Here is a 20,915-nt window from a genome sequence, read left to right as displayed (position 1 = left end):
CAGACTTCTCCGAAAGGTTGAAGGTACTGTACACTCCTTTGTACCAAAATCAACATGATAAGACACGTATATATATATATATATATATATATATATATATATATATATATATATATATATATATATATATATATATATATATATATATATATATATATATATATATATATATATATATATATATATATATATGTGTGTGTGTGTGTGTGTGTGTGTGTGTGTGTGTGTGTGTGTGTGTGTGTACACACACACACATGCACAAATACAAGCATGTATGCATGCATGCATACATACATGAGTGCAAAAGTGTTTATATATATATATATATATATATATATATATATTCTATCATTTATACGCACATGCTCGATTCTATTTTATAAAATTATATATTATATGATATGATATGATATGATATGATATGATATTATATTATATTTTTGGAAGATGACGTCAACAAATATAGTGTGTGGGTTGGTGATCTCGAAGACAAAAATGAAGACAAAACGTATCAAAATGTCCAAACATCTGTGCTGGTAAGACGAGTAAACATGTGTTTGAATGGGAAGACAGACATTATCTCCATTTGTAAGTTGAGTGTAACACGTCGTTAAGCTGGAAGTACAGGATTCATGGTTGAATATCTTTACGACTCAAAAAATAATGTTCACAATTTTAGTTCAAAAGTGACTCCTTTCTGGTCTATTCTATCCTGTCTTCGCGTCTTAACTTGTTCAAAGCTCATCAACTTGGTTTTGGGAACTGGTCTGTTCTAGGCAACTGCGACAACACCCATTAGAATAGCAAAGCTGATAATTCAAAAATGACCACGTAACGCCTACAAACCTGTCCAAAGAGTCAATTCAATTTAAAAATGGCAAAACTTAGTGTTGGTGATCAGCTAGAATGAAGTAATTGACGTTAGGAAACGACAATACCTGAAAAAGTGGTTAACTCTATCGAAAGCAGCGGATTAAAGAAAACATTCACGTCCCGTGAATAGAAAGGATCTTGATAGAGTGATGCTATCTATCGTTTTCTAAATACCTTACGTAAACGTTTGAGAACCAAGGTTGTCGAAGCTTATTCTTGCGAACAAGACGCACAGTGTACAGTGTGCAACGTTTCTGTTGACAAAAAGTTGAACGAATCACAACCAAGGACAAAATTAAGCTGTCAAGTGTGCAATAAACCCAGACATTTCGCACGTAACGGTCGGATTGACGATTAGCTGAACGCTTGACATTTGGACTTGACTTAGGAGTAGTAGGCTGACAGACACTGTACTGGAAAAAATCCTGGAAAAATACATCACGAGTTACAGCTAATTGTGGTATATAGTGCAATTCAAGTTGGTCATGGATCGGTGCTTAATTGGCGTTCCTTAGCAACAATAATCTGTGAAAAGATAGATGAACAAGTGCACTAAATCAGATCGCCGATTCATAAGGGAATCGAAATGTGAAAGCTACAAGTACATACACGTTTTCCGCTAGGGAATCAAATGTTTAGTGTGGGGTCATACTGTTTGCCAATAAAAAATGACCCCTATTGTGTATAACAGTTACTATATCTTTAAACAACCTTGGATAAAAATCGATTGTTTAATCGTTCGGTGAAAAGTTCTAACGCTCCGAATGAACAACAGAATGGGAAGAGAGTAAACTTAAATAGTTCAAAACCTATTTTGGTTCTCGTTAAGTACATGCACATTCCCTCTATCACTGTGCAGACTGTGGTACGTGACATTAAAAATCCCGATCGAAGACGACGCATTCTCCCTCCCCCCCCCCCCCCCAATAATTTTACGAGCGCCCTCTGCGACTAAATATGAAACTTACCCAGTCATACACATGTATTACAGCGGCGATTCTAAAACATATCGAAATTGAACAAGAACAGAGCAGGCAGCTCTCTTTACATACAGTTGTTTGCATTGACGTACGAGCTTGCGTGACCTTCGACATTATCACTGCACAGCGCAGCAAACGTATCTGGAACAGAAATCATTTCCATGTGACACTTCGATACAGAAGGGTGCATATCATCCATGGACGACACAACAAAGGCCCGGGGTACGCTGGAGCAGCGTTGTAAGAATACAGAGGTCCCAAATTTCCAGCATGGGCGATCTCAAACAAGGTGAGTTCAACTATCTGTTGTCATTCGAAACCGACTCACTGAGTGCGCAATATTAAGCACAACCTCATGCAAAGCACAGCCTGATCGCTCAGTGCGATCGGTGCAGATGTTAATGCACTCACTAGCCCTGAGCACTTGCACTTAAGAGTACGGGCATTTAATAATATCTGCCGGGAAACCGTTCCAGATGGAAGAGAAATGTGAAACTGTGGCTACGACAGATATGTCCATCTGATGGCATGGACGTGTCATAATAATCATAATTTATACAACAGCGTTCACTGCTAATAAATTTGTCCATTCTGCGAGGCCACTTGTTGGGAATTTCTGTTTTCATTCCTCAGAAATGTCCCGGAAATGTAATCCATCGTTGACATCACACTCTATTACTATTAAATACGCTGATGGAACGGCCATGTTCACGCCTGATGTCCAATACATTTCGCCAGCAAAAATACACTCCATTCGTTATATCACATTGTAAGTTCAAATCTATTTAAAGAAACAAGCTTTTAGACATTGGAGAAAATATACGATCACCGTCATGAGGAAAATGTGTAATTTTATGAGCACGTATTATCTCTTGTAGATGAACGGAACTTTAAACGATGTCGAAACTGGTTCGATTTTATATGAAAGGATGAAAGATTGAATTTCTAATTTCGACGCTTTGTGTTTGTACATATTCCGTCCATTTTTGTTACCATACTTCCATATTTGACTGCATGTTCGGCATATTTTAGCCGATCAGACTGGGTTATTTTGTCCATTGTTGCCGCTGATTTAAATATACAAGCCACATTACCAATGTATGAAACGTCACAATAAACATGTATATTAGTTAATTGCAACGGCTCATGGTTTAAATTGGGCCTGACCTAGCGGAGTCATCGCTTGTATCTACACAAAACGATCGTGCTTGGCATGAATACGGGGCGTTCGGACATGCTTTGTGTCATGAGACAAAGAAAGATCAGCTGACGACAGTCGTCAGTTACTAGCTAGCATACAGTTCCGGTTGAAGAACTGAACGACATTGTCTCGTTAGCACGTCATAGGGGAGATGATGATGATGGTCAGAAGATAGTCGGCCTATTGTGGCCTATTGTTCCAGATGCGTAAAACACTGAATGACCTATTTCAACTTTCAAATAATACAAAATCAACTTAAATTCACCAGACAGCAACTAATTCCTTTGAAAAAGATACACGTGGAGATCTCGATTTCGTTGCGGGACGGTGTTACGGTCGACACGAGCACGTTGATGTGATCTGTGAGGATTTTCACTGCTCTACACCGTCCTTTGTTCGACGCGGTTCAGTTTCACATCCTCTCGTCGTTCCATTCGTGCAAAAGGCACACATGCCGTAAAAGTAAAAATGAAAAAATGACGAAGACTGCACGTCAACCAGGCAACTAAGGTATAAATTAAACCATGGGAAATGCTCTTACGCATATGCTGTATTTGTAGTCAAACAGGTCAAACTCAAGGACAAGCCCATCTGTTTGCACGGGTCTCCATTGTTGTTTCTCGGGGCGGTGAGATAAAATTAGATAGCAGCGACGTTTTATTCATGTTTTTTCAGGAGCGTATACAGCCTGAAAAAAAGCGGGCTGGCTATTTGTCTTCAAAATATATTCAAATTGATCCATACTATGTCTGCTTCTGTAATCGGGGCTTTAAGGTAGAAAGCGCCTTGGGAACAGATGTTCGGACTTTCATTTTTTTTTCAATCCTTTTCTGGTCTACCGCTTGTGGCGGCTTATTTTAAAGCTCCCCGAGTGAGAAACATTTGCACCGTCTTAGTTTTAGTTTTTTTTCGAAAATCCACTCTTTTATTTTTTCCCCACAGAGATAACACAGGGATGGCAGCCATTTTGAATTTCAAATACCGGTAAATGTTAGGTAATTTGTTTCTAAAATACCGAACTTTGGACGGTGACCCCATATTTTTATTTCATGGTGTTTTAGAGAGTGGTTGAAAGTTTCGTTAGGAAAGGTTCAATTTTGGAAGCGCATACCACCTTAACACACAACCGGAACGCACCCAGATGCGGTCTACCACCACGTATGGCGTGGCCATAAGGCTGCCACTTTGTGAAGGACACTCACGTTGTCGAAATTGCATACTTGAACAAATATCGTCCACAGACTAGACCGTTATCAAGTAATGTATTAATGTATATAACGCCATCATATTTATGGAATGTATCCACATTATTTTATATACGAAGTATGAACATTAAACTCATTTATCATCGGGGCCGGGTCTTGTTTACTTGCAGCGTTTTCAGAAAAGGTTGACCTTACTGACCAGCACAATATCCTGTTGCGTCACTGTCTGAGTGTTAATGTACTCCTGCTGTGAACCCGGTCTGCGGATGTCTGTGTCACAGCTGGCGAACGAAAATTGACCTAAGATAGCACTCCAGGTCATGCTACATTCAAAGTAATACTTCAGACAAAAACAGCCCCGTTGATGGTCACCCATCATTTAAAACCATGGCCTTTATGAAGCGCAAGTTCAAAGTTCAGATATTGATGTCAAAAGGGCATGTATGGTAGGGTACGTAGTCAGGGGAGGTTATGACCCTCAAGAAGCAGAATCTGAAATTATTTTGTAGATCGGTCGACCCAAGACAGGTGCAGCCAATGGAGCTGTTCATCGAAAAAGCTATTCCAGGAGCAATTTTTGAGGGCAGGGGAAATTTTAATTTTGCTAGGGCAGGGGACATGTTTTTAGGTGGTAGGGGAGCAAATTTTAGTTTTTTTGTAGGGCAGGGCGGATATCGGTTGATTGTCCTGGGGACAGGGCTTGGCGAAAAACTTTTTGAGGGGAATTGTTTCCAGGGTAGGGGGAAATTGGCAAGTATTTTTGGCCACAGGGCGAGGGAGCTTCAAAAATTCACAGTGGGGAGGGGAAACAGGCAAAAATAAGTGGGGAGTGGGTAAAAATAAAGTTTGAGTGTGGGAGGGGAAGTCGAAAAATTTTGTGTGGGAGGGCAAATTATGAACAGCTAATTAATTACCCTCTTGACTTAAAATTAGTCAGTTCACGTTATTTGTCATGCACAATATATCTTATCATAGTCAGGACCTTTTTAAAAGTGCATTGTTCGTTGGCTGCACCTGCCAAGACAGTTACTGAATCATTCAGTCAAACTCTCGCTATTTGCGTGATCAAGTTGTTATGGTAGAATGCGCCTCGGGGACTATTTTAATTCGGACACTCAACACTTCCGGTCTACCACTTGTGGGTGCTTATTTTAAAGATCCATTAGCTGTAACTTTGGTCATTTTTTTATTTCGTTTGTTCAGTGTATCATCTGCAGTTTCTGGCTTGAAACCCTTAACCATGGAGAAATTCCTAATATTTAGCTCATAAAGATACCCTATTTGAGTATAATATGCATTGTTATTCTTTAAATTGTGTATTCAGGTCCGGACTAGAATACATTTATCAACAATAACAATGGTCATTTCACATATACAAGCTGTGTTCAAGCAAGACACCGGGCATTGGTCATGATGATTGGATTGTAGTAAAATTCTGTAGTTGATACATTGAAACAGAGTAGTGAAAAATAGTCAAAAGTTACAGATAATGTCCCTTCAAAGCTCGTGGTGTGAGAAAAAATTTCCTCCGTCTTAGTTTTTCAAAAATGAGAAAGTTTACTAGCATAGGGATGATGCCCATTTTGAATTTCAAATATAGGTAAGTGTTCGGTATGCTTTTCCTCCAGTATCAAACTTTGGACAGTGACCCCTGATTTTTATTTTTGACTTGGCAAGAGAATGGTTGCACGTTTCTTTGAGAAAAGTTTGAGCAAAGATATAAGTTTCATTTTCGAAGCGCATACTACATTAATTAATTTTTTTCCTGGCACCCGGCCACACCTTTACGAAATTATGCTTTGAATTTTTCGGAGTGGTCTTGGTGTTGCCCTTTGCAACATTAATTTATTTGATATATGAAGCAATGGAAGGGTGGCAGTGGCAGTGCGGAGCAGACTTACATCATAACGTGTATAGCAATTATGGAGAGGCAATGTTCAAATCTACACTTACTCAATTCATTCAAGTTATCAGAGGCGATACCATGAAGAATAAACCAGATATGAACTGAAAATGCTGACGTGTTTCAGTGTATGTTGCATTTGTCTGTCAATTTAAACTTTTGCCACATGTTTGCAACTTCATTGAAAGTGTTATGATCAACATCATGAACAATAATCACAACAGATTAATTCTAAAGGTATAAATATGTAATTATAGCTGAAATAAAAATACGAAATTTCTTTGACTGCTGTCATTGTGTCAGCACCTCACATAGCAAGTGTTATTTCCTTAAAAAAAGTTGGTCAAGTCCTTAAAGCTATATATGCCAAACTGTTAAAGCACATTAGATATACAAATTATAAATTAGCTGACATGAAAATGCAAAATATCTTTCACTTATACAACATAATTGTCTTAGTATTAATATACATGGCAAATTTCATATACTTTTTTAGAGTCTTTCCAGTCTTATATCCCTAATCATAGGTGTTTACGCACGAACATAACATTTAATGTTCATCATAATAATAAAACTCCATAAAAATAATCTGCTTTCTGACCTTTGTTTGCTGATGCGCGCCGGCTGTCATCGCGTTGGCGAGGCAGCACTCCATATTTCGTAAATCTTTTTTGATCTTATTTGCCCTCCGTTGTATGGTATAGTAGTCACAAGCTGTATGGCAAACCATTCGAACCACACCAAATGTACATTTCCACCACAATTACTAAGGCAATTTCAACTGTACTTTACTGTTGATCTTGGTTAAAGAGACGGGATTTTTATCATCTCTATCTCTTGCCAGATTGACTGACTGTACCAACTTTCAAAGGAGAGAAACAGATTGTACGCACAGTCAATGTCAACAATTAAAGGATTTTACAACGAAGTGGCATGGTGGAGCAAAGCGTCTAGAGCGTTAGTAAACATAGTCATTAGGGATTTTTATCAGCTCTATCGTGGCCGTGTGTTACCAGAAACACATCCCTATACCCCTCGGCCTACGGTCTCGGGGAATAGCGATGTGCTTCTGGTAACGCATGGCCCCTCGGGGTAATAAACGGGCGCACACTGTTGATCTTGGTTAAAGAGACGGGATTTTTATCATCTCTATCTCTTGCCAGATTGACTGACTGTACCAACTTTCAAAGGAGAGAAACAGATTGTACGCACAGTCAATGTCAACAATTAAAGGATTTTACAACGAAGTGGCATGGTGGAGCAAAGCGTCTAGAGCGTTAGTAAACACCTATTACCTAGTCATTAGGGATTTTTATCAGCTCTATCGTGGCCGTGTGTTACCAGAAACACATCCCTATACCCCTCGGCCTACGGTCTCGGGGAATAGCGATGTGCTTCTGGTAACGCATGGCCCCTCGGGGTAATAAACTGGCGCTATAGCCCGAATAAAGACCAGGTCATAGGTATATAATACACCACAAGCTCATGTTGTATTATGTTATAGTTTTTAATGTGTTTTGATGTTTTGCACCGCAACAATCCACTGTGACAAGTTTTGGCGATATTTCCACAGTGGTTACAGTAGTACTTGGTACAAATTTCTTCAAAACAATATTGTAAGCACACCTAGCAACATCCTTGGTTGCACCTGAATCATTTGTCGTCGTGTCGATTGTCGCGGGCGCACATCACGTGCTAGTCACCCGCCATTGTTTAAAGCTGCAGACGACACTACTGTCACGTGACCGGACACTTTTACAAATTTTGTCAAAACTATGTCCCTACGGAAATAGTTTTTTCGAAAAATACCCTCTGACGTCACTTTTGTCGATTCAATAGGGACTAGACGTATAGTATTTTTTCGTTACGTGACGTATTCTTGCGAATCGCGACACCGAATGAGCATATGGCGTGTTATAAAAGTGAATAAATTGTTGGTCAGTTGGAGTGATTTGAATCCGATCAATAGACCGCAATGGACCACTTACTAAAAGACACCGTGGTGCAGCCAACGAATTAGCTTATTAGTCATGAGACCATGTATTTTTCTGTCTACAGCCTGAGCGTATGTACACACGGACAGTAGTCAGTGTTCACCTTGTGGTGAATAAAGAAGAATGTTAGATTGATAGTATTCGCTGTTCCCCCAGTCTTCCTTACACCCCTTCAACATCGGAAAACCAGCCTTGCCGGCCCTGACATGTCACGCTGCAAAGTGATCGCTGATCGGCAATGCCATCGTAAACCCGGACACGTCACAACCGTACATACGGAAGCTAGAACTTTTCATCAAAACCCTAGTGCTAAAATATTAGCATCTAATATCTTCAGAGATCTTCAGAGAATATAAAGAAGACTAAGATATCTTAAATTTCATCCATTCTTTCACATGGGTATCATTCTCCACCGAATGCTTCTCTAATGCCGCCTTGAACATGCGTTCTGTTTTCTGTTCTTTTCAACATAGGAATCCAAATCGTTCATTCACAAAGATCAAACCCCTAAAGAAATTCTTCATCTTCTCTTTGCCTGAATAGGCAAGAACGATAAGACTTTGTGAAAGAGATCGTCAAGGCCATACTCATCTAAGCTTTTTGAAAGGTGTGGACGGCATTGAATACATGAGTACAGACGACAGTAAATAGGCCTTTTCCCGGCTATCCCACAATGCGCCGCTGTGGTTGTATCAAACATCGTATGCACACTCTCAAAACAAAAAAGGCATACTGATTTTGTGTTGTGTTGACACAAATTTGCAATTACAAAAAATGTCTCGTGCATTTTTCATCCATCGGCGACGAAAACGTAGGTCAGGGTTACCCTTCGGCCAAAAGTTCTATGAACATCGTACGCTTTGTATACCCTAGCGCTCAATGCATCATGGAACCGGTAAAAGAACTATTCCTCGCTCGACGAAGCTGGCGGCAAGTGAGGCTGCTTGGAATATCCCCTGCCTACCAAGTGTCTCGTTGCACCCTGCAAGAACAAGCCTTTTTAATTCGTGTACCTGTACTCACTTGTTCCAGTCCTACGCTTCAAACCTTAACTTCTCGCACTTGGATAAGTTAAAAAATCATTGACTGTATCATTACGTTAATCAATTCGCAACTCATGAACTTTATGGTTATAAACGATACTAAAACTCCTTTATGAGAAATAAACATATGCATCAGACAAACAATAAATTTAATGACATGTATAGCTCCCACTCTGTTTTGCAGTGGATTCTAGCACCCGCAATGTTGGTGTCTCAAGGCCTGCATCTCATGGTCCACCTAAACAAAAAAGTTGCATATTCCTCCTCAGGCTGTCGGCAGAGAGTCCCTTGACACCGTGATCCAGTTGAGGAAGTAGCGCCCTCTATGGTAATGTTGCAAGATTGTTGCTATTAATTTTGTGATTCTATTAATGCTGAAATATATAGTTTGTAATGATTCCTTCGATCGATATTTCATGTTTTTAGATACTGTTACCATAACATTAATTTCTTTGCTTATGTCTTGATCTTGTTATTTTATAATACACAAGTTAATATTTGTTCGCTTGTTATCAGCACTTATTTTGCCAGCAAGGTGAGAGAAATCATACTTTGTTGATAAATAGTTTTGAATTTGCACAGTTCTACCGGAATGGATAACCTTATGTAATCTTAAACACTTCATATCATGTGCGATCGCTTATTCTCTTGTTGCCTCGATACAGCGTCAAACAATCATTAAAGTTACAGGGATAACATTCAGATTGGTTTAATTGTGACCAGATGAAAATGTATGGTTTTTTGGGGGGTTTTTGTGGGGGTTGAGGATTTGGTCAAATACTTCGGAATGGCGTTTCTATTTATTTCATTTTGCATAAATCTCTACGAACAAAACATGTTCGTTACATATTATACGCCAATGTCTATTGTAAAATTCAAATAAACTCGGATAAGGATTTTTAAGTGACATTGAAATCAGTGTGCAGAAACAACGATGGATGGAGGTCGGGCAAAGCTCACAAAGATCACGATGATTTTCAGAAAAAAAGGCGTTACACATTATTAATTTTTTCATGCATGCACCGTAATATAATGATTATTTCCGTACGTGCTGATATATATGCTCAACGGCTACTGTGACTCGAATATAATGTAACAGCGGGGACATGATTTATACTCAACACAGCGATGAACTTTGGTTTTAGACGCGTTCCTCTTTATGTGACACTACAAAGCCTCTGTGTTTCGCTTGCTAGTTCTCGTCACAGGTTTATCTACCGCCACCAAAATGTTCGTGACTTCCGCTACAGGTATGTATACCATCCCAAACAATCCACTTTGACCTCAGACTTCACATGAACAGAGGAAACTGCGAGTCTAGGAAACGAAACTCAGTGTTTTCTGGTCGCGCTTTTTTCTGGAAATATGGGAGATATTAAACCTAGTATAATGTGTAGTAAGCAAAGTTTGGTGTTTGGTTGGTAAAAGGAGGGTCTGATTTGGTATGGTTCTGTCCCTGTGATTCGAGGACACCCGCACCCATATCCTACAATTGCTTTCAAATCCGTGATGTCACTTCCTTTATTGGTCAGTTGGCTTTTTGAAGTGCCCAATAGGGTCACAACTCTGACCATGTCATAAATTGTACTCACAATGACCCGATGTTGATTCTTCAACTGAACTCTAAGATCGTCAAGGATAAGGGGTTTGTACTAGGGTGCATTTTTTGAGGCTGACACGATAATAAGGTAAGTCGGTGAATTCTTTCGGGAAGATACCTGGTATATATCTGTACAACCTGCGTGCTCTATCGGTCAAGAGTTGGCAGGTTATACAGATTACAGACTATTAACGACATGGCTGCGTGTAGTCTACGAGGTCGGCAATTTATCATCGAATCAATGAAAACAAATAGTACGTGGAATTTTACATATGGGGACAACCCAGATGTCATGAAATGGAGGTCGCGTATAAGTAATTAATGGCACATTTTCAGCCGTGATTTTCTCAAATTAACTTGATACTGATGTTATTTAAAGGCACAGCGCAGATTAAAATGATTGTACAGAAATATTTCACAAGAAATGTATCCCACCTATTAGATCTCTTTGGTTTTCTATGCACGAGAAGGGAGACAATCAGCGACTTTCTGCTGCAGGCTTAAAGTCAGTGCGAGTCGGTAGTTGTTATCGCCACTAGGTATGATTTTCCCAGGAAGCTTGGATCTTGTTATGGTGTTCAGCCAAACTGTCGTTAGGCCAGCACTTTGTTTGAAGGCTACGGGACTGCCATTTCAACTAACCCTGACGTTCAAGGTCCATCGACTGTTGGCTTACTGTGATTACTACATGAATCGCCCGTTAAAAGATACAAAGCATCGCCAGGCGTCTCTCGCTTTCCCGATTGTATAAATATGGCACTGAAGTATCGCTAGTGGTATATATACATAACAAGCCTCTTACCAGTTGAGAGACGATTATTCCTCGACCCCAATTGCCCAACATATCTCACCTTCCTATTTAAAATAGCCCATAAATGTTTGAAATATTTCCGTCAGTCAAACCTCCAAACCTGACTTGTTTAAAAGCTCGCCAATTCAGCTGGAAGCAAGTTAAATGGAGTGCAATTTCAATGAGCAGTTTTGTAGAATATTCACATATGGTTTACACAACTGAACAGGCAAGGTAACTATAAATTAGCATTTATATTTACTCTTTTAAATGATTATGCACTGCGGCGTGGGAGAACCGAAAATAAGGATTTGACAAATCTCTATTGTTTCTTGTCACGATGGAATCTAAACATAATAGAATTTTGAACATATCAGAGAAAAGTCTGATAGTTATCCCGTGTTTTTTAACATTGTCCTTTTCGACACGTGATTAGTGAATGTCCTCGTGAGTAACCTTGGGTCGACAACTGTACCTACACACTGTATCGGAATATATTGGCGAAATTATAGAAGGATCGGGCTGCCCGGAATCAACAGTCAAAGGTACCCATGACCCAGTCAATGTTCGATAACTGCTGTGTCATTCCTCATCGATTTTAGATCATTGACCAGATTTGTATTCATGAAAAAGAGATACTCATGAAATGCCACTGTGTGTCAGTTGATCATGAGCTCTGGGAGTTATACGGGTATCAAGACAATAAGCTTAAAAATCGCGATGTTATCGTTTCTTGTTTTATCATCAGATTTATGCGACAAAATTTCCTAACACTGCTATTGTAAAGGCACAAACATCTTGTTTGCATAGACAGTAAACATCTCGTTTCTCCTGTCCTTCCGCTTGTCCTTATTTGACCTTCGTAAAAAATAGTTCCCCTCCATTCACCACGACACAGCGTTGTGGAATCAAAATGGCCGATACACTTACTGCTGTTCACGATATACGGCACAGAGCGCGTCTGTTAAGACCTCAAAGTGGTCCCCGACTTCAAAGTGGTCTCCATCCTAAATGTCCGGTAAGATAGGGGGTCAAACTCAAGTCTGACGACACCGACCGCATAATGGACACATTTGTTGTCACATGGACGTTTCCTTCGCTTACACTGGCGAAAGGGTTAATTGTTCAGTGTGTTCCATGTTGCGGTGCCGCCGTATTGGCAAAACAAGCGGCAGATACAGATATAAACTTCACCCTAATTGACGAGACCGCCCCACTGCAGATTTCCACATTGTGTTTTCAGCTGCAGTGACATGTTGTCAACCGTTTATTTTCACAGCCGATCAATATCATTCTAGTGTGTTAAAGTTCTGCTAAAACGGATCATATAAATAATACAACTTCTCTCATCAGGGTAGTTGAACTTATATGGCGGGGTACCCTAAGATTTTCGTACTCGTCACGTGTTTTATATCCTCGTCTCTTGTTTTGCTATTCTGTAATGCTGTGATATATATATATATATATATATATATATATATATATATATATATATATATATATATATATATATATATATATATATATATATCGAAGTATACAGATATCTTCGTGGGAAATTACAGTGCTCGATGCTAAGCAGAGCGTTATAAAATCTATTATTAAGTAATAGATTTCATTACTTTGTACTTGAAGTAATTTGTTGATACATATATATATATATATATATATATATATATATATATATATATATATATATATATATATATATATATATATATCACTTTTGTCATCTAAAGGAAAATTTGCGGTATTACACATCGGACATATTAAGTTAGTAGAGATTCTGTAAAGTGTTATGATGCATTTGGTCAATGTAATGTTATTTGTTTGATTTAAACATGTGAATGGTGTGATGTGGCTTTGATCATTTCCAGATTGAATCAACTGAAAATGATGTTCAAAAGGAAAGTCTTCTTCGGGGTGGTAGTCTTCGCTTGCATGACGCTTTTAGGCCTGTACTTGTCTGCACAGAGCAACTTCAGCAGGAGCGCGTACCAGTTAAAAGCGTCCGTTGTGACCGACTTAATCCAACCCACCAGGAATGCACCGGCGAAGTCGAAAGAAGTCAAGAATGCCACCGTAAAAAAGAAAGAAATGAAGACTGCAACTGCCAAAACGAAGGAACTCAAGTACGTATATACCAACGTTTGTGGTGGTATCATCTTTTTTCATTGTCAACTGCATTTTTTTTTATTCTCACATTAAATACGTGCTAGGATATTCACCTAATAATACTATAACTTTCTTTCACATCATATGAGAAATGGCAAATAATTGAGAAAAAGGGCTAGAACTTTCCTTCTTGGTCTTGACCCAATGTTGATAAAGCATGTTGCAGGTCACTTAAAAACCCTATGCTAGGGTGTATAACAATCAACCAGCAAGCCCCCAGGCAGTTGGTTGAATACCACGTGAGCGGGAAGAATACCAGATGAAGCGTGGTCTTTTCAAAACTTTCAACAGAGTTTGAAACAGTTTTTTATTGTAAGAGGTCATTTAACGTAAAGTGGAAGGGAATTCAATGATTTCGCCGCACGGTATCGGAAAGTTATTTTGCCTATATTCAAATTGCATTTTACAATACAGCATGTCAAATGGGAAATCGCGCGTGTCGTATAAGGGTCAACATATCTGCTAAAGTATTAAAAAGACAGTATTGAAAAGGAAAGTCGCACGGTCAGTCGATTAATATGCGCAAAGCTTATTTTCACACAGTACAAATTTTATAAAGGTTGTGTTCATTCATGTGATCCCAAATAAGGATATAATAATCCAACGATCTTTGAGTAAAGCCATAATATGTGTAACGAAATACGATTGGATCTTTGGATGAACCTGCGACTTATGGATCAACCCTTATAATTTCTATCCTGAATTGTTGTTCCAAGATAGCGCTTTATCAAGAATCATACCCTCGCTACTTGAGAAATACAGAATTGGTCAAATTATAAATGATTGCCATTTTTATTTACATTATTCGATTTTCTTAGAGAAGTTATGCAGAGACACTTTGTTGTAGAAGCATTTATGTGTTAAATTTGAAGTCATCCAATTAGATATTGATAGCGTTTAATACTTCAAAACATCATTGCGTCTGCAATATTTCTACTGAAAGGCTGCGATTGGCCATAGTTGCATACATAGATAGAGAAGGAAAATTCACAAAATTGTGGTAAATCATCATTGAATATCAACAATGAAAAGACGACGAAATAGAGAATTTCGACAGACTCACAGAGTTATCCCAAGACACTCAGGATAACAACTCACATGAAATACAAATTGTTGTCGATTTAAAAAGTATAATTTCAGAAATTATCAATCGTGTTGGGATGTCTATACCAAGACAATGTTTCCAGTAAAATATGGTTGATCGAAGGCTTTCCATAAATAAAGAATGAAAATCTTATTTCGATAATCATTACCAATACTGAATAAAATTTCATCAGTATATAAATCATGGCAATTTATACATGAGAAACTAATTCTGAAACCACATTGCTCTTCAAGAGCAGACCCGTATTTAATTAAAACTATTCCAAGTAGTTTCGATAGTGCAGGTACGTGATTGGTTGATGGCTCTGCATGTGTGCATAAGATACAGCCGGGGCCTTTGTAAAGTGAAACAACCCTAGAATTAAATGTATTTGAACACATTGATAAATTTAAATTCATATTAGAAAAATCAAACTACCAATATAAGCGCATTGTCTTTGTTTATGTTATGTTTTCCTAGATATTATGAAAAAATGTTGACGTTGCGAGTCCAGCTAAACACATACGATGACGACGAACACACTGTTTTCTCTTCACCTTGTAATCGTTTTTTAAGGTTTACTACTATTGTAAAAGCTTTCGTTGAACACTGCAAAGCGCATCATGTGGGCTAAACATTCTATGTGCATCCCATGGAGACTGTTTCCATGACAAGCAATATCTGTTGTGGACGAGTGGCACATCCGTTACGACGATAAACTAATATTCTATTCAGCTAAAATGCAGAGACATACTAGTATTCGTCGTCGAGTATGGTCTCAATGTATGTGAGGAACTGTTCATAACTGTTCATAGTGTCGCTTGGAAGACCTGTTCTATTGACATTAAATTTATGAAGTGATGTGCATTCTTCCGCTGCAGGTGTTTCGTGTCATTCTATAGTCTGTCCTCCAGCATGAAATGTTAAAGTGTTCGCGCATGAACATTTGTTATGTTCAGCACAGAGTGGACAATGAGTGGACATGAATCAAGAAATGTTTTGTTTTATCTGTAGGATAGCAGAGAAAGTTACGCCGTCTCAGCAAGAGAAGACTATCACAGATAAAGAATCAGTATCGGCCTTGAATGTTACGTGTCAGCGGGGATATGTGCAGGAGAGGATATTACGATTAATACCCGAGTAAGTAAACACGCTGTCTGCAACATATGGCAGCCGTTTTAATATGATTTGACGGTGTAAGGCGTGAGGATTTACATGTAAACCACTTCAGCGGTATTAAAAGCCTTTTGGGACGACCAGGTCACCGGACGTGGCGAGGTTGACGGTTCGTTGTCCCTCAGACGACCTTCCGCCACCGATTTAAAATTTACTCATCAAATCGGCGGCAATGCAGCAGAAACAATACTACAACTAAAATGGTTATATTTTTGCTCACAGTATGATGGCCGAAATCGTCGAGGCGAGTTTTGATACAGCGGTCTTCACTCACGAGATGCTATTCGATACACCTTTTTTTAAAAAGATAAATTTATTTCCACATAGTCACAAATAAAACAAATCTACATAACTGTGAATGCATTAAAATTACAATGCGTCTTGTCTGAAAACAAAAACCAAATAATTAGCTGTTTCATTACAAAGATCATCATATGAATGCATTCAGGATGCATTCTTCTCCTTCAAGTCTTACAAGGCTTGAAAACTTTGTGATAAAATCCTCAGTTTTGTTCATCATCTTATAAGTGAAATACAATGTATTCATCCATGAGGAGAGATGACATTTCAATTGCATGACATAGGATTGAAGGGAAACTTTAATCCCATCAAGAGTAACGGAATTTCGAATATTCCAAACTGTATATTTTACAAAGGAAGTAATACAGTAAATAATGTCAGATGTTGCATTATTATCATTTTCGATTCCTGCAATTGCTAATCTTTTGAAATTTCTGACAAAGAAACAAATACTTTTCTGCCAGATTTCTTTAACATATTTACACTCAAATAAGATTTGTTCAGGTGTTTCTTCTTGGCCACAAATATGGCATTTCCCATCACTTAAATTAAGTTTTGGCCAAGCTTCCTGTGACTAGGCCTCGATAGAAAATCTTCCAATTTAAATCATTTACTGAATTGCTGACAATTCCTGTTGAATCAACTTGAAGACGGCTGAATAGAGTAGCTTTGTAACTGCCAGTGAGATTTAGATTCTCAGCCCATTTTTGACCAATCTAACCTTTGACTGCATGCCATTTATTATCAACTAATTTCCAATAAAGTGACTTGGTTTTGACATCAGTTTTTGTCAGACCATAATTCTCTAAGTCTACAATATCATAGTTTTCTTCATTTTGGATGTTTGAAGAAATGATTTGTTTCCAGGAATCTGGAATAGCATTGAGGAGTGTTTCATACTCTGTCTTGATTTCCTCTTGCACATGTCTATTTGTACCTCCTCTAATTTTTGCAATTTTTTCCCATTGTTGAAGCCAGTCATTTCTGTCATCATTCCAGATGTCCTTAAGCCTTAAAATTCCACTCTTTGACCATTTTGCATAAAAGAGGACACTTCCTTCATTCTTAATATTGTCATTATACCACAGAACTTCTCTAAGAAGATTCTGTTTTGATGTTGGTAGATTCACTCTTGTGAGTCTAAGTGACTTCCAGGTATTTAACATATCCCCATACACCATTGGGGTTCGTTTGTTGTTCACTTTGAAATTGAGATGGAGGTAGTAATAATCACTATTCAGTTTATTGTCATAATTCGCTATGAAATATTTTGATAAGCTGGCCCATTCAGGGGTCCCTTTATCTGGATTTTTCTCAAATAATTTCATAAGCCACTTTAATTGGAGTGCATTAATTTTTTCTTCAATGTCGACAACTTTTTTGCCACAGTCATCATATCTTTGAATGAAAATGCCCCTTTTTATAACTTCTCGTTTGCCTCTCCAAATAAAATTCCATAATTTACTATTTGCTTCATTAATAATTTCCTTAGGTACGTGATCAAATGATGCCAGGTACCATAATTTTGATGCAGCCAGCAAATTAGCTACTATTGTCCTGCCTTTAAACGACAGATTTCTAGTATTCCAGATCTTAAGACAATTCGTAAATTTTTCCATCACTGTTTTCCAGTTTTCTCTAGATGTGTTACTGTTTCCAAACCGAACTCCCAAGATCTGTAAAACTTTGTTTGAAAAATCGATCCCTTCCACTGAATCAGTGCGGTTTTTAAAACTCCCAGCCCATAAACCTTTGGATTTCTTTTTGTTCAGCTTTGCACCTGTTGCTTTTTATATTTGTTGAACATTTTCAACGACTGAGTAATGCTTTTCAAATTTCTCAAGTAAAGAGTCGTATCATCTGCGAAACTCTTAATTTTTTGCTCTTGTTTGTCTGGTAGTATGAATCCTGACATGCTGTCATCTTTACGAATATTTTCAGCTAGCACTTCTGCTGCCATAATATTCGATACACCGTTGCTCTGTAACAGGGACAGCGCGCCCTCACCGTCACAACTTAAAAAATAAATGGACAATAGCCACAACTTTTCGATACAAATTCATCATTTTTGTCCCATGAAACAAGGAAATCTTCTCTGGAAATATTTTGAAATACTGTCCTATACGAGGACAACGCTTTGTGAACAATGTTCAACTTTCAATACTGATGACAAATAAGTCATCGCCCGGAATAAAGTTCAGTTGATATACATAACGACTGTATTCTATGGAAAGCCATGACTGACTTATTAAAGTGATCTAATATCATGTTGTAATGAGTATTATCATGTTGTGATGTTCATTTAACATATTGTTTATAGCGTTTCCAACGTTGTCCTAGGAATTACCAATGTTGCCCTGGGCATTTAGCATGCTGTGCTAGGCATTCAATATGTTGTCCAAGGCATTTGATATGTTGTCCTAGGTATTTAATATTTTGTCCTATGCATTTGGCATATTGTCCTGGGCATTCAATATGTTGTCCAAGGCATTTAATATGTTGTCCTTGGTATTCCGGCGTGACGTTTTGAGTAGGAAAAGAAACTAAATATAACAAACACGACTATAATTATGGAAATGCATTTAAATGTTACACCTAAATGAGACTAATTAAGTGAGGGTAAACAAGTTTTCCCTGTCCCTCCAGGTTTGACGTAAACGCTCACATATTTCTGGAACCGGGATATAAGCAATGGAAGGACTTTGAAAGTATGAGGGCGTCAAGATATCCATATGGCCTGGACAATACGGGTAAGACCTAGAATTCTATCTCAAGAAACGCGTACACCGAAATTTATTCATGACTGTTTTATAATAAAAATCTCCAACTTAAAATGTAACTTTTTCAATCGTAAATTAAATTTAAAAGCGTGGGCAAACTTCCGTTGTCGCGCGTGCGATCGACAAATTTTTAACTTATTTGGAAACATCATTACAAGCTACACCTGTAGAACGCAACGCCTTTATGTTTGCATTGCCCCTACCTCCTCTCAATTGAAGTTGAGTTCACCATAAATAGTAGTTCTGATACGATTTTGACCCGTCTCCCTCTCTGTCTCACATAGTCCTGTTGACGTGATCAATGCCCACCCCCACCCCACCCGTCTCCGAGCACCATGTCAGCATGCATTCATGCACGCATAAATTCTTGCGTGAACGCATTCCTGTACAAGCAAGCCGACATGAATGCATGCAAATACGTGTTTATGTTCGTTCGTCTACTGTATAAACTTAGAATGTACCTCGGGGACAGATATTCAAACGCCCAAATTTTTCTAATATTTTCATGGTTTGCCGATTGTTTGGGCTCATTTTAAAGCTCCTGGACTAAGAAAAAAACCGTCTTGGTTTCTTTTTTAAATCAAAAAATTATATTTTTCTCCCTAGACTTAACACAAGGATGGCGGCCATTTTGAATTTCAAATATCGGTAAATCTTAGGTAATGTGTTTCTCTTGTACCAAAGTTCGCACGGTGACCCCCCCCCCCCCAATCTTTGTTCTTGATTTTGAAAGAGAATGGTTGAAAGTTGCCCTGAGGTATGTCTGAGCAACAATTTGAGTGTTTCACTTTTGAGGCGCATAATACCTAAGAACAGAACATACTCAGTTCAACATACTCAGTTAGGAACACATGCATTAGTTCTGAATGGGAGGACAATCTCTGACGCTATTTGTATCCCTTTTCGTGAAACAGTTGACGTCATAGATAACGTGATGGAAATGTTGCCAGCTGCTGGGAAGGCAGACCGGTTTGGGTGAGTAGCGTCATGTGATTTGTATCACATAATACTTCGTGTTCTTTGATAGATGGGGGCTAACCTAGAAATGCAAAATAAAGACACACAACAAGTGATAAATGGTTAAAAACAGTTGCAGTATTTGACACAGTTAAAATACCACAAACTTTGACGATACAGAGAATATCAAATGTTAATGACATTCATTCAACGACAAACTATTCCCTGTTTGCCACCGTAAACATCACCAGCCTCAAATTTCGTCGAAGCTTATGGAGCTTGCCACTACGGCATTTCGTCCTCCACGCTACACTTGCCCAGGGCAAATACCGCAGATAATATGAGAGGCATTCAAACAAGGCACGGAGAACTGAGTGTCGCATGTCGACAGCCTGTTTACCCGATGATGGCACTCTGGAGGAAAATGGGTACCAAAGCATATTTCCAAATACCTCGAAAAGGGTGAGTTTTGTGTTCACCATTGAGGTTCGTGAACGCACTAAATATTGGTACTTTTTTCTTTTTTTTCTTTTTTTTCTTTTTTTTTTTTTTGCAAAGGGCGATCCATGAAAGGATTAGAATACACTGTTAAATCTGTTAATAATTTTCTTCGATTTACTGTCAAGTCAGCGCTAAATTGAAAATGAAGGTGTTTTATTAATGATGACGTCATTCACATCTTGGTTACTCTCTATGGCAAATTACATGTTCTGTAGAACATTCTACTCACAAACCACGCTGAACTGCCCGTGTAGCTACCTTGTCGCAAACAAGCTGTACAAGATGTTTATTTTCCTTTGTAACATGTTGAAGGGACAGTAGCTTCGATTGTGTTGATATTTTTCGATATTTAG

The 20,915-nt window shown here is 38.4% G+C and overlaps 1 protein-coding gene across 6 annotated transcripts in view; it reads left to right on the top strand.

Moving 5' to 3' along the window:
• The first annotated feature begins 1,865 nt into the window (after positions 1 to 1,865).
• The window catches only part of LOC139140835 (CMP-N-acetylneuraminate-beta-1,4-galactoside alpha-2,3-sialyltransferase-like), a 145,618-nt gene continuing 126,568 nt past the window's right edge, over positions 1,866 to 20,915 (top strand). Inside the window, exons 1-5 of one of the 6 annotated variants that reach the window (XM_070710280.1) lie at positions 1,866 to 2,142; positions 13,467 to 13,721; positions 15,863 to 15,988; positions 18,971 to 19,074; positions 20,019 to 20,079. In XM_070710280.1, coding sequence (XP_070566381.1) covers positions 2,051 to 2,142; positions 13,467 to 13,721; positions 15,863 to 15,988; positions 18,971 to 19,074; positions 20,019 to 20,079 — 638 coding nt within the window. In that variant the 5' untranslated portion in view covers positions 1,866 to 2,050. Of the gene's footprint in view, positions 2,143 to 10,635; positions 10,888 to 11,975; positions 12,135 to 13,466; positions 13,722 to 15,862; positions 15,989 to 18,970; positions 19,075 to 20,018; positions 20,080 to 20,915 lie in introns of those variants that run through there. The other 5 variants (XM_070710278.1, XM_070710279.1, XM_070710281.1 and 2 more) reach the window with 5 other exon arrangements.

The sequence above is a fragment of the Ptychodera flava genome, chromosome 9, assembly GCF_041260155.1.
Source record: "Ptychodera flava strain L36383 chromosome 9, AS_Pfla_20210202, whole genome shotgun sequence".
Classification (NCBI taxonomy): domain Eukaryota; kingdom Metazoa; phylum Hemichordata; class Enteropneusta; family Ptychoderidae; genus Ptychodera; species Ptychodera flava.
This window is presented reverse-complemented; position numbering and strand designations above follow the sequence as displayed.